Raw genomic sequence first — 15,381 nt, forward strand, 5'->3', positions numbered from 1 at the left:
ATAATTTGGAGTTTGAATTTAAAACTCACATTTAAATTGCTAAAAAAACATATAAACTCACACAAGGTATAATTATTTATAAGTTAATTCACTGATTACTTCCTGTTTATTACACTGTCTCTTGCAACTTTCGGGGGAAAAAAAGGTAATTTGTGTGATGTTAATGACATCACCTACTACAATAAGAATATATACCATAATAATATTATTATAAGGCCACAGTAATTTGATTATAGAACTCTCTGGGTAGCTTTTTAAAATTTTTTTTAATTAATATACTGAAAAAAATTTTAAATAGTTTGTTCCACAATAACCTGAATGCATTCTTTAGCAAAACTGCTTGCCATTTAATGTATTTAAAGAAATAAATATTTGAAAAGTGTATCCACAATGCTCCTAAGAAATGGTTTTGAATTCCAGAGTCCCAAGGAGATGAATTGGCTGTCAGATAACAATGTGCTTCCATCAGATGGACTTGGCAGTTGTAAACAAAAGGAATTTTCTCAGCTTTTCCTCACAAATATGAAATATTTGCTCTCGGCCAACAGCTGGGGTGATTTAAAGAAGTCCTGCATATATATTAGTTTTCATTCAAAATTACAAATCCTCCTCCCACTCTGCAACATCTGACTGCATCTCCGTAGAACAGAAAATTGTTCTGAGATGAAGTGACATTCCCGGGGAAGTAAAAGTCAAAAAATAGTACCTACTTACAACTTTAATCGAATTTCAGATCATAAGGTATCTGGTTAATAATTTTTAGGAAAAGTTCATTTATTCAAGATGAAAGTTCAAATGGTACTCCAAAGTGGCTTGAAAAATAATGAGAAAGTTTGTTTTATTCCAGTGTTTCTGAAAATATTTAAAATTACAATATAAACAAAATACAGACTTCATGAAAAGCCACTGAGAATCCTTCAATGATATCAAAGTTGTTTAAGAAAAAAATATACATATACATACATATATATCTCTCTCACATGGAAAAATGTATATATGTGACTACTAAACTCATATATATGAATAAATAAAAGTTACTCATGGAAAAAACTGTTAATGCTTAAATGATAATTTTAAATTATCTATTCATCTTACTAAACATTTAAATTATATTAATGCTTAGTTTTTAATGGATGGATTAAAAATACTTTTGCCAAGTTCTCACTAGAGATTAGCTATTCATAAAAGATATCAAAGAATAAATACTTTCAGAGTATTTTTATATATTAAGAAACAGCTTACGAACTTATAAACTTTGTTATAAACTTAACCCAATATTTAACTTATTTTTATCTCCTCCCCAAAACTAACTCTAAGTAGTGGTTTTAAATTTATTTTGAATTCCACAATTATATCGCTATATTGTAATATTATTCATGAACAAAATTTTATAGCAAAATAAATTAGATATCTCTGTTTAATTTTACTCTAGGTTATAAAAGTGTAGCCTATATTTACAAATACCTTAGAAATTGACAAGCCACTTTTATATTTACAGTTACACAGAATTAACTTTTGCCCTTGGGCCCAGTGAATCTGAGCACGTGCTATGTCCTAAATGAACTTCATATTTCACTATTTTAAATAAATAAATTAATTTAAATAAATAAATTTTATTTTAAATAAAATGTTTATTTTTACCTAAAGTGCCTCTTAAAGCAGGCATGGAAACATTAAAATAATTGTTGCTACTTTTAAGAGAGCTGATATTTGCCCTTAGAAATGCAAAGCTACTAAACTTGAATTATCAAGACATATGGAGATATGTTATTCATATTTCAAATGACAAACTGTGTATTTTATCTAATTATTTCAGCAGAGGTTTTTGTCTTTTGTATATATACACTATAGGCATTAAATAATAATGGTCCTCCAGTAATATATAACAATCCATAAAATTTTGTGTCTGAAAAAATAAAAATGTATTTTAAATCCTGAAGTTCACATCTGATCTTCTTGGAAAAAAACAATCAATGTTAAATGATGTGCTTTGATAACATAACTCTTACTTCCATTTCTACTAAATTCTTTTTCCAGCAAAAAAAAATTTAGAAAGCTACTATAAAATAATGAAATAAAACTGTGAATAGCAGTTATTAATAATATTCACCACAAGTGTTAAATATCAGAAAGTAAATCTTTATCACTAAGAACTTTAAATATTTCCTCAAATGTCACTAATGACACACATAGCAATAGCATGGGAACTAAAATAACTATCAGCAAAACTCTTCTTTTCCATAATGTACCATAAATGCAAATAAAATTACCACCTTTCTTCCTACATAAGCAAATAAAACAAACTAGATGAAAAATAAGAAAAAATGTACATCTCTAAGTACCAAAGCAATGGTTACCAAGGAAGTAAATGTCTCAGGAAAGTAAGTCTGTATTTTTGAACTTGTACAAGTTAGTACTATTTATGCAAAAATTCTATTATTTCTAATTGTAAATTAGTTTGAAAATCACTTTATCAACTTCTTTTTTCCGTAAACTTACAAAGACTAAGACATGAAATTGAAGACATGGTCCTTGAAATGCAACTATTTTTTAAAATATAGTTATGTCGTCATAAGTTTGGAATTGAAAATACTTACAGTCTCTCCAGTTCTTTAAGATCCTGGAATGCTCCTCTTTCAATGGTGCTAATCTTATTCTCCATAAGCTGACTGAAATGCAAAGTATAACAGGAGTCTTAATGTTACCACTCACCATCTGAAAAAGTGTCAGTTCAGCAACTGAAAACTTGTCCCTTTATGAAGTTAAATACTGCTCTGGTTTGAGATTCAATATCAAATCTAACAATGTTGTATCTGAGAAAAATGAGGGAAGGAAAATAGCATCCTCATCACGAAACTTTCATAAAAAATGCTAATTCAGTTTCTCACAAAATTTCGTCAGAATCCTGAACCTTAAACTATAGTATATCCTGAAAAGTAACCCATGACACTACAACTCTGATGGCTGTTTTTCAAGTGAGTTCTTAACTGAAAGAAACAACATACAATAATTCATCATACACATACTTCAATTCACTGATGGATATATGTCAGAAATTGGAAGAATTCATAAAGGCCAAAAATGTGTTTTTCAAAAGTGAACAATGAACACGCATGATCAAAAGTATATGTGCACTGCAATGTAAACATTTATAAATCTATAGGTAAAAACAATTTTACATTACACTGAATCTCAAATGATTGTTTATTCACAACTAACTTAACACATTAATTAAAAAAGTAATCATACTGCAACAATTTTATGAGTTGCAAAGCTTTAAAATACAAGAAACGATTCAAAATATGACCAACATATTTTTATAGAGAAACAGTTCCCACTAAAAACTCTGCGAAAACCTGGATTGTTTGATTTTAATGTTACAAAATATAGGTACATGTTGCTTGCTAGAAGAGTCTGAACATTTTTATATTAGCAATAATAAAATGCAGGCCCACTTAAATTCTTTATAGTTAATCTCAAATCCTAAAAGTATATCAAATGTCTCACATTACTCATTCATATTGTAAAAGCAACTATTCTACATTTTTATATGCATAAGGCACTTACGGTATGGTATAGCAAACATTTGAAGTCATTTCCATTATACTGTTTCTATGGCTTGCATCCAACCTTAAAATAAAGGCCTACATTTTTATTAAAATTGAAGTACACTGATAAACAAAAAAAAAAAAAAGGAAACTAAGGCCTTTTAAAATTTTATGTTTCTGTCATTGAGGCAGTTATTAAAACTGAGATCAGTAACAATTCAAAATACACAACCTTAAAAAACAAAAGAGAATTCTCCAAAACACAGAAGAACATACTTACAGAACTCTTAGGTGTCGAAGACCAGCAAAATCTGTCTTAGTAATCCGTGTGATGTTATTTCCATTCAAATCCCTAAGAGAAAACAAGTAAGAAAATGAAAGTTCTGTTTAATTTCTACCACTATCTAGTTAAACAAAGACAAATATAAACAAAATAAGAGCTTTGAGATAAAGGATCAGTTCCAATTACTAAAGTAGTTTGCAAAGTAAAAGACAGAGAAAGAAAAGGAAGTCATCTCTGAAAGAAAATTTTTAAAATGATTAAGTTTACAGAGTCCATGCTTGCTGTCATATGACAAGAAAATGAAGTGATTCTGTTATCAAGAGATGTTCTCTTTTGTGTGTATATGGGATGCTTTCAATTTTTGCTTTTATAAGGAGGTGTATATTAATTTCACAGGTATTCTGATATTTACTATTATTGTTAGTAATGTTCCCAAAAAGTTACCTTCAGGAAGTTAAAGGAACACTTTTCTAATACTATTCAGGAAGAAAATTTTAAAAATTCAGAACCCTATCCTTAGGTGGCACCATGGCTAAACTTCCTAAGGCAAAGAATAAAGTTTGAGTGCCATCAAAAGAACTGCACTTCAAAGACTCGCATTTATAAGCATTTACCTTCCAACAATTCTATGTTTGTATGAAAACGAAACTCTTCGTTTGCAGCTCGGGGACACCCGCTGTGACTGTAAAGTGAAAACTACTAGCAAGGGCAATAGTGGAAATAGTATTCAGGCCCTGACATTTTTGTTCAGATTTCAGCACCACGTTTCCCTCAAGAGTCACAAACCCCTTTTCTGGCATCTTAGGTCAAGATCTAAACTTGCCCTGGTTCCAATCATTTCAAATAAAACCAGGCTTTGCTGCGGTTTGAATGTTCTCCTTCACGGAAGTAAACCCTACCTTGACTTTGAAAACATCATGTGTATTTAATGTGTTTATGTTGTCAATGACATAATTTTATAAGCCAGCACTGAGTAAACTATTTTCTGAAACTTCTTTATAGATCCCTCATAGGGGTAAATTTTTTTTCAAGGACCTTAAAACTCAATTGCTATTTTTTCCCCGAACCGTTCCCTTTTTGCTGAATAAGACATGTTAGTGCTTAAACTTTAAACTGTTCTGAATAGCATGAAATGACAAGGGCTAAAAGAGAGTTCTGCACTGCTTTCTCCCCAACCCATTTTCCGTGCTGAGCAAAGTACCATCGAATTGTTCCTACAGTGGTTGGGGTCTTTCTTTATCCGGGTTACTTGCCATAAGCTGAGTCCCAACCGCCACCGCCAGCCCCCCAGTCCCAGACAAACTTGGGAGATCATATTCTGACAAGATACCCTGGGTAGGGACTCAACCTGCCCAGCGCGGGCCAGGGAAGGAGGGCAGAGACGGAGTAGCGGGCGGCCCAGTGGGGCTCGGGATGGGGCAGCCACTGGCAAGGGAAGGAATGGCTCAACTCTGGCCTTTAAACTGAGGGCGAGGAAAATGCGTTGGATAAGAAGATCGACTCGACGCGCTGCGGGCCGCGCTGGTGGAAACCTGCGAATCCAAGGCGTCCCCTCCGCCGTCCGCCCCCCTCGCAGCCTGGGGACGCAGGGGCCCGGGGAGCGCAGCCTGAGAGCGCTGCCCCGGCCGCCCTCGCCCCGCCGGGCCCAAGCTCAGCGGTGAGGGGAGCGCGCCCCGGGCGCCCGGGAAGCGCGGGGCGGCGGCCTCTGCGTTCACAAAGAGAACGGCCTCCACGCTCCACTTCCCTGAACTCGGAAAGCGCCCCACAAGCGGCGCGTGGGCCGTCAACACCCGCGTTGCGATTACTTCTTCATTAGAGGCTCACAGAGACAGGGAGGCGGGGATGTCTGCGGGCAGCAGAGCGCGAAGAGAGGAAGGAAGGGGAGAGGCTGCCACGAGCAGGGACGCAGAAACTGCCAGAAAGGTGGAAAGGGGGCACTAGGGCTCAGCAGGAAGGGCCGAAGGGGGCAGCCGAGGGCCGCGGGGTCACCAAATTGGTCAGACGCGACTTGGCCGGCTCCGCTTGGAGAACCAGCCCTAACTTCGCCTAGCCGACGGGACGTGGTCCGCCTCCGGAACCTTCCCCCTCGGACAGGTCATTGGGGCTCGCCGCCGCCGCCGCCTCCTCCCAGGGGAAATGAAAGGCGGGGGAAGAGTCGCGGGGGGCTGCGCGCGGCCACCGCGAAAGCTGCTGCCGTCCTGGGGCATCCTTCCTTCCGCGGCCTGTAGAAGCGCCCCTGGGCGGGCTCAGCCGCCCCACGACCCCGTCTCCTCTCCCTCAGTCCCCAGGAGGGCGACACAAAGCCGGGGAGCGGAGGTTTCTCTCTTTTGAGTACCCCCCCTCCCGCGTCAACCCCCCTTCTTCGCGCCACCCCGCGATGACAAGAGCCGGGACTCGGCCCTGAACCGACCCGCGACAGTTCCCAACCGCAAGGTGACTCCGTTTGCAGAGTCCGAGGAACAAAGTCGCGTCTCCCTTGCCCCAGGCATCCGCGACTATTCGTCCCCCATCTCCCCGTCAACCCAACCTCACAGAACTCGCCCGCAAAGGTCTGCGAGTGGCGGGACTGGAGCGGGAGGAAGGGACCAAGCGCAGCAGCCAGCGGGCCCGCCCCTCCTTGGGCAGTGGCCCCTCCCCGGGCAGCGCCCTCCCAGAGAGTTCAAGACCAGGATGCGCCTTCGGGAAAGCTAGTGAGGACTGACCCAGGCACAGTTCTCTGTGCCGCTCAGTCCCTCCAGTCTCGACGCAGGGGCTGCGCGACCCCGATGGTGGGGAGGAAGGGGGAGGAAGAGCCCATACTCACAGTCTCTCAGTGCTGCGGGGGATGTTCCTGGGCACACTGCGCAGCGCCAGCCCGTGACAGTCCACTGTGCTCCCGGAGCAGGAGCACTGCGCCGGACACGCTTGCGGCGCCACCTTGTTCAGGATCGCCAGCACTAACCCCAGCGACAGGGACAGCGTCTGCCAGCCCACGCCGCGCATCTTCCCCCGCCGCCTCCTAGCTCGCCGGCGCCAGGGGTTTTCTCTTTAGCTTGCTGCTCTGTTGGAACTGCGCTGTGCCTGAGGCCCAGTGCCTGGCGCGAGTCTAGCAACCCAGAGTGTCCGGATAACGTGCACAAGATAATATAGAAGTAACAGTAATATTCAAGGCAGTAAAGCTAACACAGATACACTCCTCTCAGCTCCCCTCACCCTCCTCCTGCAAGGCAGGCGCTCCTTGGGCAACTTTAGGTCCTGAAGATCAGTTGGCCCGGCCAAGGCTACAGGGAGACCCCAAAGCAGCGGGGAGGAGATCACGCGTCGTCTGCCTCACAAATATCAACTTGGAGGTAAAAGACCTGGAGCTCCCAACCGCGGTGAAGATCGTGAAGATGCAGGGGCCAGTTGCGCGTGGAACAGGGGTGATCCGGTTCCACCGACCCCCTCCGCAAATCCAATTCCAGTAAGGACGGTAGGAGACAGAAGAAGGAGGCTCAGTAGGAATGGTGGCCTCGGTCAAAGTGGGCTCTCCGAAACTAGAAGGCGCAGGAGCCCCGCGGGCCGGGAGCGGAGCGCGCTGAACGACCGGACATGGCGCGCGGGGGCGCACCGGGCTGACGCGCAGCCTAGGGGGCGCGGGACCGCGCTGCGGGGCTCCTGGCGAGGCTCACTCACGCGGCCTGCCCCACCGGCCTGCTGCTCCTCCGCAGCCCGGGCCGGTCCTCGTCGTCTACCGACAGCGGAGGACGATTTGCAAACACACATGCACTTCGTTGAAGGATGTCTGGGCAATTCCGCCTCCCGCCCCGGCGTCCTTGGAGACGCTCCGCACGAGGGCCTTCCACGGGGTCACGCAGAAAAGACAAAAGGGCAATCGAGCCGCCCAGCAGGCAGGAATATCCACTAGTCACGACCCCGGGAGAGGAAATCCAAGAGGCCAAGTTGAGGATGAGAGCTCCTGCTAAGGCTGACTAGGGAATGGCTGACCGGCCGGCCAGAAAGAGTGCAAAGGCCAAGCTGGAGGTGTCCGCTTCCCGGGTCCTCCCGGGGCGTTCCGGACGGTGGAGAGATGGCAGCTGGGTCTGTGGTATCTGCTAATCCGAGGAGACCCCAGGAGGCAGCTGAACGGCAGTCCTATGTGCGTGCGTGTGTCAGCCCCTCTCGTCTCCCGGATACGCCGCAGCTCCGCAGCAGACACCTGATGGCAAAGGTGGAAGAAATAAGAGCAGGCTCCTGGGCCGGGGCAGCCCCTCGGTCTCCCCCCGACAGCCCACAAGTGGGTCCTCCTTCTCAAAGTGCAGGAACTTTTCCCAGGGTTTGAATCCAGTCCCCACAGCCACGGTGGGAGTCGTACCGCCGACGTCGCGACGCCGCCCGACTCTGGGCGCTGCACCTGACTCGGCGGCCGCAGTCCGGAGCAGCTTGTCTCCTTCCAGGCTCTTCCCCCTCTCCAGGTGGCTTTCTGCGCCCCTTTCTTGGGGGAGGGAAGTGAGGAAGAGAGAAAGCGGCGACAGGGAGCGGGGACTCGGTGGCTCTGCTGACTCCCGAGCTCCTGGCAAGTGTCTAAACAATAGGACGGACGCAGCAGCCCTAGTCTCGCTCGGCTGCGGGAAGGTGGGTTGTTGTTGTAACTGGAGTTGTTGGCTCGGGCTGCCTGGCGCTCAGCGCAGCCGAACAAAAACCCAGCCCGCGCCTGTGGAGCCGGGCGCGAGACCCCGGACGCTCCCCTTTCTCCTCAGCGCTCCCGCCTTGCCCGGAAAGCTCGGTAGCTCCCGCCCGCGCCCGGGAGCCACGGCGCTCGCATCACTCGCCGCCGCCGCCTTTTTTTAACCACCGTCTGCGGCAGCCACCACCGCCGCCACCGCCAGCCTCCGCCAGCCTCCGCCGTCCGCGAACTCCCCAAATAAATAACCCCAAGTCAGAAGTTAAGCCGGCGCCGGCTTTATATACCCGGCGGAGCCCCCACCCCCTCGGCTCCGCCCCGCGCGGCCCGGCACCGCCCACTGGCTGAGCGCTGGGAGCCCGCACCTCGCAGCTGAGAGGTGAGGCCCCCGGCTGCCAGCGCCGGGCGGAGGCGGCGGTCGGCGGCGCGTTCCCGCGCACCGCGGCTCGCGCCCTCGCTCCCACGCCCGGGCAAAGTTTGGCGGAGGAAGGAGGTTCCCGGGCCCCCGCCCCCAACTCCAGGGCCCCAGAGGTGACCCAGTCTAGAAGACGGTAGTTCGCAGCGGGGGAAGGACGAGAGGGTGGCTTGGAGCGCGGCTCGTAAATAGCGCTGCCGGTGCCTCTGCTGCAGCTTTTGCCAAGCGATCCTAAGGGGGCTGCTCGGTGTTTGAAGCACAGAGAGAGATTACGATTTTAATTTTTTTTTTAATTCTACCGAAATAGCTCTGCCTGAGCTCACAGACACACACATGTGTATTTTTGGGTGCTTAAAAGTTCAGAGTTTTTGCAAGTTGGAAAATGGTGTTTTTGAACCTTCTCGCCAGCCTTCCCATCTCCGACCCACCCCCTTCCGTTTAACCCTTTCTTTATAGTCACGCACTTAACACCCTGCTCAGTTGACGTCCTGAATACACAATATGCTCACAAAACTCTAAGGGCTTGAATGTGTCTGCGTGATTTTACTCTCTTAGGAAAGGAGGAAAAAAATAAATCCCTAGCAACGCACGTTGTAGCCAGAAGGCTTCCTTTATTTCAGGGAAGTTCTGGATATTTTTTCCTCACTGTTTTGGAAGAGAATTTCCTTGTTTCTTCTTGTCTTTTTAGTGTGATGTGTGTCCGACAACTGCTACCACTCTCCTGCCTCCCACCCCATGCCCCGCCGCCCCCAGCAAAAACCAAAGTCACTATTGTTTGAAATGGCATCTAAATGAGTCAACAATTTAGCTTGAATTTAAAACGCCTCACCTCGTTCTTCCTGCTTCCATTCCACCTTTCACCGCTTTCACAGGAATTTGTTCAAGTCCCCAGCCTAATACCAGTCTCACAGTGTGATAATTATTTGTGTAATTATCTGTCACCCCCTTGAAGGCAAGAGGACCCATCCAATTCATTTTTCTATTCCCAGCATCTAACAATACGCCCAACACACAGGAGGCGCTCTGAAAATTGACCGATTTCTTTACCACAAGAATATCCTCAATCTGAAATTTCTCCCACATCCCCAATAACTTTTTTCCTACTTACATTTTCCGAAATATCTTTGCAAAATGGCTACCTCTACCTATGTCATTTTGCCTGCCCTGGAAAACTTAAAGCCACTGTGAGGGCATCTCCAAAGACGGGGTACCTATTAGATAAATGAATTGGAACTCTGAGGAGTACTCATTTTAATGCCACAGATTTAATAGTCCTCTGTTCTTTTAAATACTTCAAAAGCATTTAACATTCATTAACTCATTTGTCCTTCTAGATTTTAGCTTAAAGGTCTGTTACATAACTTCCTTAAGAAAGAAAAAGTGGAAGCCAGAGTCACATTTTTCCTGTAAGGAAAATGAGACAAAGAACAAGTACCTATCACTGATGAAGGATTCTTCCATCACTCCCCACCGCACACACCCCTAGGGAATTTTCTTTAGTCTGTACTAGTGAATTATGTGGTTGAAATATGTTTACCCCTACACTAATTATCCTAATTCCACAACTTTGATACCCTGTCAGCAACAAGATATGAGTATTTATGTTCAACTTCATCCACCACATAGAATCATGGTTCTGTATTTTACTTGCAAAAACATATCTTGCATTCCAAATATTCACAAGTCATGCTATTTATAGCATTGCACAATGCAAGTCATAGACGTGAGTTCAAGTTTGATTCCTTCTCTGGCTCCCTTTCCGTTCTGTGTAAAACCAAGAAAAGAGCCAAAAATAACATTCACAGCCTACAGAAACATATTTTTTAATTTGATACAAATTTGAATGAGAAGATATGTCCAGTGGATTTCATTAAGAAAGAAAGGAAAACTACAACTAATTCCTGAGAGACATGACGTATTAATTTCTTTGTGTCATCAACTTTTCAGTTAATAAAGGGAAATTTATACATGAGTGACCAGATTTCTCATTCAAAAAAATATAATTATATTATTCCTTCCGTATTATTTCAGGATGTTTCTGGAGGCTTCACATGCTTCAGGACCATTAACTTCTAGGTCTTAGTTCTTTCTAGATTATGTTGTTCCCAAATGAGTTCTGAATTTCTCTTTGTTACGCCCATCCTGAAGAAAGTCTTCTGTGGTCCCTTTTGTCACCACGTGAGCTCTCCATAAATCCCGACCTAGATTAAACAGAAGTAGAATCCACTAGAGTCAACATTCAAGTCCCCTATTACCTTGAGAAAGTAAATCCAGTTGCTTGAATGATTGAGAAAACAATTTAAACATTTAAACACTCATACAGTAAAAAAACAAAATGAAACAAAAATGAGAAGGCATTCTCTCAATTTGCATTTTCTATGGAGGAAAATTTGGTGAAATTGGGATACAGGGGGAAAAGGAATAAGAAAGGAGAATTGATGAAAGGTAGGTAAATATGAGTAAAAACAGAGTTAGATAACAGTAATAGCATTGATTGAATTCATGAAACTTACAGAATAATTCTGTGGATTTTACTTTCATGTTACTATTTACCATTGTTTCAAAATGTTTTCATGTTAACTACATAATTTTTCTTATAATATTTTTATATTGGAAATGTAAATATGGAACCATAACATCATGGAGATGAAGATTTAATTAAAATTTGTTTCATGCCTCCTAGGTTCCAAGCTATTTGATAGAGTTAAAACCACGGAGTAGTTCTAGATGGTGGCTACTTTATTTGTGTTCAGGTGAGGACGTTGGTCTTCAGCCAGGTCTGATTACATGACACAGCTGAAACCAGAACCTGAGTTCTCTGACCTCATACCTCAACTGGTTCTCCTACACCCACCCTATAGAGTCTCTGGAATTCCCAGAGATCAAGGAATCTATAGTTCATCAGGAAGTGTCACCCTCATACAGATGTCCACATCTCTCTGCACACACTGTTTACATCATCTAAAGGGAGCAGGGGAGAACTAGTATTGACAGTAGCTGTGCCCAATTACTGAAACCGGACCAGCTTCTGGAGCTAGCTTAAACTTTGAGATGATTCTCTAGGGCAGTGGTTTTCAGAGTGTGGTCCCTGGACCAGCAGCATCAGAAACACCAGGGATTATAGTTAGAAATGCACATTTTCAGGCCCCACCTCAGCGCACTCAGTCAGAAACTCTGGGGCTGGAGTCCATAAACCTGAGTTCTAATAAGCTGCCAGGTGGTTTTGATACTCACTGAAGCTGGAGAATCACAGCTCTCTAGAGTTCCTCCGTGGTTGTATCTAAGTTTGGAGACTCAGGCAGCAATGAATGATAGGTAGCACCTGCTGAATTGATTTCAGCTTCCCATTTCCTGGCATTTGACAAGTGTACATTCCTGATAACCTCTAGGGGGCACCAAAATGTTTTCATGGGCAGCCCCACAGAGGTAACAAGAATTTAGGCTCATTTTCCAAAGAAATGGCCTTGAGAAATGGAAGGAGCTTCCATCTCAGCAAGCTGTTCTAATTGTTATGTCTCAGCCAGGTACCAAATTCATTACACAAGTTTTTTCCAGTTTAGTATTTCATATGTATGGGAATAAAAATGCCTACTTTTCATGATTATCAGGAAGATTAAGATCATATCTGTCAAACTAACAGCACAATACCTCTATGCTAGTATAGAGGTATTGTGCTGTTAGGTATTTATTTATTAAATAAAGGGCAGTATAATTATTTTCATCATTACTACTACTACTCAGAGGTGAACATTTCTAAAATATTTTATTTGTATTGTGAGAATAGATTAGATATTTCAATTAACTATTACAATGATCAAGTAGCTCCTGTGCTGAGCCCTGGGAAACCCTGGGAAAGGTATTTTAAGAGTAGAGGAAAGATCAAGAACAAAAGAGGGAAGATGGATACAATTAGTTTCATGATAATTATGTCCCATAATACTCTTTTGAAGAGGTGGAGTTGGCTTTCCAGTGACATAATAAAATATCCTGTTGATGCTTTAGTGAAATGGAAATGAAAATCTGAAATTTGGATATGCTGCTAAGTGGGAATGCTTGGGAAGCTTTGGATATATCACTTAGATTTTCTGGACTTAGTTTTTCTCAATTATATAATGTTGGGATTAGACCAGTTGAACTATAGATCCTTCCCAGTTTTCAGTAATAATGTAACTATATTTATTAAGTAATATCTGGTTCCAGACCCTGAGCTCCTCATCATGTATGTCTCAGCTCCTTTAATTCTGAGACATTAAAGATGTCTCAGTGATGCAGGTTAAAAAACACATTAACATTTAAAAGCCCAAGGGAAAATAAACAGCAAAAATGTTAATAGTTTTATGAGGTTAAAATAAATTTACAAGAAATTAACCTTTGAGGAAAAGGAAATTCAGTTGTAAAAGTTTTAAATTGCCTAATCTTTTGACTTACTAAATTTAAAATGCCTCCTGGATTTTCACAGAAGAAAAATATCTTTCCGTGTTATTTGGGAAACAGGGGGCAGGAACCCCTCACAACATCTGCAGGCTCCTTCTGCTAATTTCAAAAAGGTTGACTGTTCTCATACAGGGTCAGAACATCATGCTAAAATTACAAAGAAATTTGCTGTCATCTAACATAAACTCAAAATAAATATTTTCAAATCCCAAGGCTAAATATTATATATTTTAGATAAAAATCAAATCTGATTAACAGAGGCAATTCATAACCACTATTGGAAAAATATAGTTCAAAGTGTATACCTGCCTGATGGTCAAAAAGCCATTTACTCATGCAAAATAGTCACATTAATGTCTTAGACCAAGAGTTAGCAAACTTTTTCTGTTAAGAACCAGAGAGTACTTTAGGTCTTGAAGGCCAATAGGCAAAATCAGGGATATTATGAAGACACTTAACATAATAAAGAAAGCAAACAAATTTCCACAACTGTTTTGCTGGTGTAATTAAAAATGTAACTATTGATTACAAATTTTTGTAATACAGATCTACTAATGAGAATTATGGAATTCTTTTGGGGGGGATAACATTCATTTAATTGGGGTCCAAAATAAGTGTTTTCTATCAGCAAATCACTTGCTAAATTTATTATATAAAAATCAGTTTTAGCTCACTGGTGATATAAAAAAGGGTGGCAGGTCCAGTTTGGCCTTAGTCCAAAGAGGTGGTTGTTCAATGGAGGAGGTCATAGTTTCCTCAAGGGTTATGTTAGAATTCAGAGGGAAGTTGTAAAGATAAGAGCTCTGAGCTCCAAAGTGACTGCTCTGTGACAAGCAGTAAATGTCTTTCTCTGTATTATCTATGCTCTACTTCTTGAGCTCTGAAATGCAACTCCGCAAAAGCATTTAAAGAAAATTTAAATTCATTTCATTTTAATGTAAAATAAATTAGTATAAGATATGCTGCATATCCATTTCTTGCAGGTGCTTATCTGTTGAACCAGATGGTCCTCATGTATAAAATGGAGATAACAATAAGTAACATTTATTAAGTATTTACTATGTGCAGGCATTATTCCAAGTGTTTTACTTCATTTCCTCATTTAATCCTCCTGGAAAACTGTATCATCTTAGAGATGAGGAAGTTAAGGGACAAAATGGTTGAGTAATTTGCTCATGTTACCTTAGGGATGAGGAAAATGAAGCCAAGAAAGGTTAAGTAACCTGTCCAAGGTCATTCAGCTAGAAAAGGGTAGAGCTAGGATTTTAACCCCAGCAGCCAGGGTCCAAAGCTCTAGGCCTCTCACTAATTCATGAATCATAGGAAATTCATGTTAATTAAATGCAAACTATGAATCTGAAAGAACTATATACACTGTAAAATAATGTATTATTGTTCTTATTCGCATTATGGCTATTATTTTTAATGGAAGATGGTAAATGCAAAAACAACATACAAACATTTAGTAGAGAATCACTGGGGTGAATATAATCTGACTTGAGCCAACCCTTTTTATCTCCTTCTTTTCATATTAATAGGATTATTTCATTTCTCTTTCATGACTTGGGCTACACTCTCCTTAGTTACATAAGACAAAAGGAATATTTTTCCCACCAAAACAACATGGAAATTCTACAGCAGATGAGACATGAATGATAAACAAGTCTGTGTAAATTTAGGAAAAACCATGATACAAGAAGAATCTCTAAGTATAAACAAATAAGTTTATTCAATAAATACAATGTTGTGTCTGAAAACCCAGAAACGTTACTTTAGTACTTTCTGGCTACTTGTATCTTGTTGTGTAAGAAATATCAACTCAGGGACTTGCCTGGTGGCGCAGTGGTTGAGAACCTGCCTGCCAATGCAGGGGACCCGGGTTCGAGCCCTGGTCCGGGAAGATCCCACATGCCACGGAGCAACAAAGCCCATGTGCCACAACTACTGAGCCCACATGCCACAACTACTTAAGCCTGCGCACCTAGAGCCCGTGCTCCGCAAAAAGAGAAGCCACTGCAATGAGAAGTCCGTACGCCTCCACAAAGAGTAGTCCCCCGCT

General features: G+C 42.4%; 1 protein-coding gene across 1 annotated transcript in view; it reads right to left on the reverse strand.

The window, feature by feature from the left end:
* Positions 1-6,888, reverse strand: part of SLIT2 (slit guidance ligand 2) — a 390,513-nt gene extending 383,625 nt beyond the window's left edge. The window contains exons 1-3 of the mRNA XM_060147340.1: positions 6,635-6,888; positions 3,829-3,900; positions 2,598-2,669 (exon numbers count right to left, since the gene is read on the reverse strand). Coding sequence (XP_060003323.1) covers positions 2,598-2,669; positions 3,829-3,900; positions 6,635-6,813 — 323 coding nt within the window. The 5' untranslated portion in view covers positions 6,814-6,888. The remainder of the gene's footprint in view (positions 1-2,597; positions 2,670-3,828; positions 3,901-6,634) is intronic.
* Between the last annotated feature and the right edge of the window lie 8,493 nt (positions 6,889-15,381).

The sequence above is a fragment of the Lagenorhynchus albirostris genome, chromosome 4 (genome assembly GCF_949774975.1).
Source record: "Lagenorhynchus albirostris chromosome 4, mLagAlb1.1, whole genome shotgun sequence".
NCBI lineage: Eukaryota > Metazoa > Chordata > Mammalia > Artiodactyla > Delphinidae > Lagenorhynchus > Lagenorhynchus albirostris.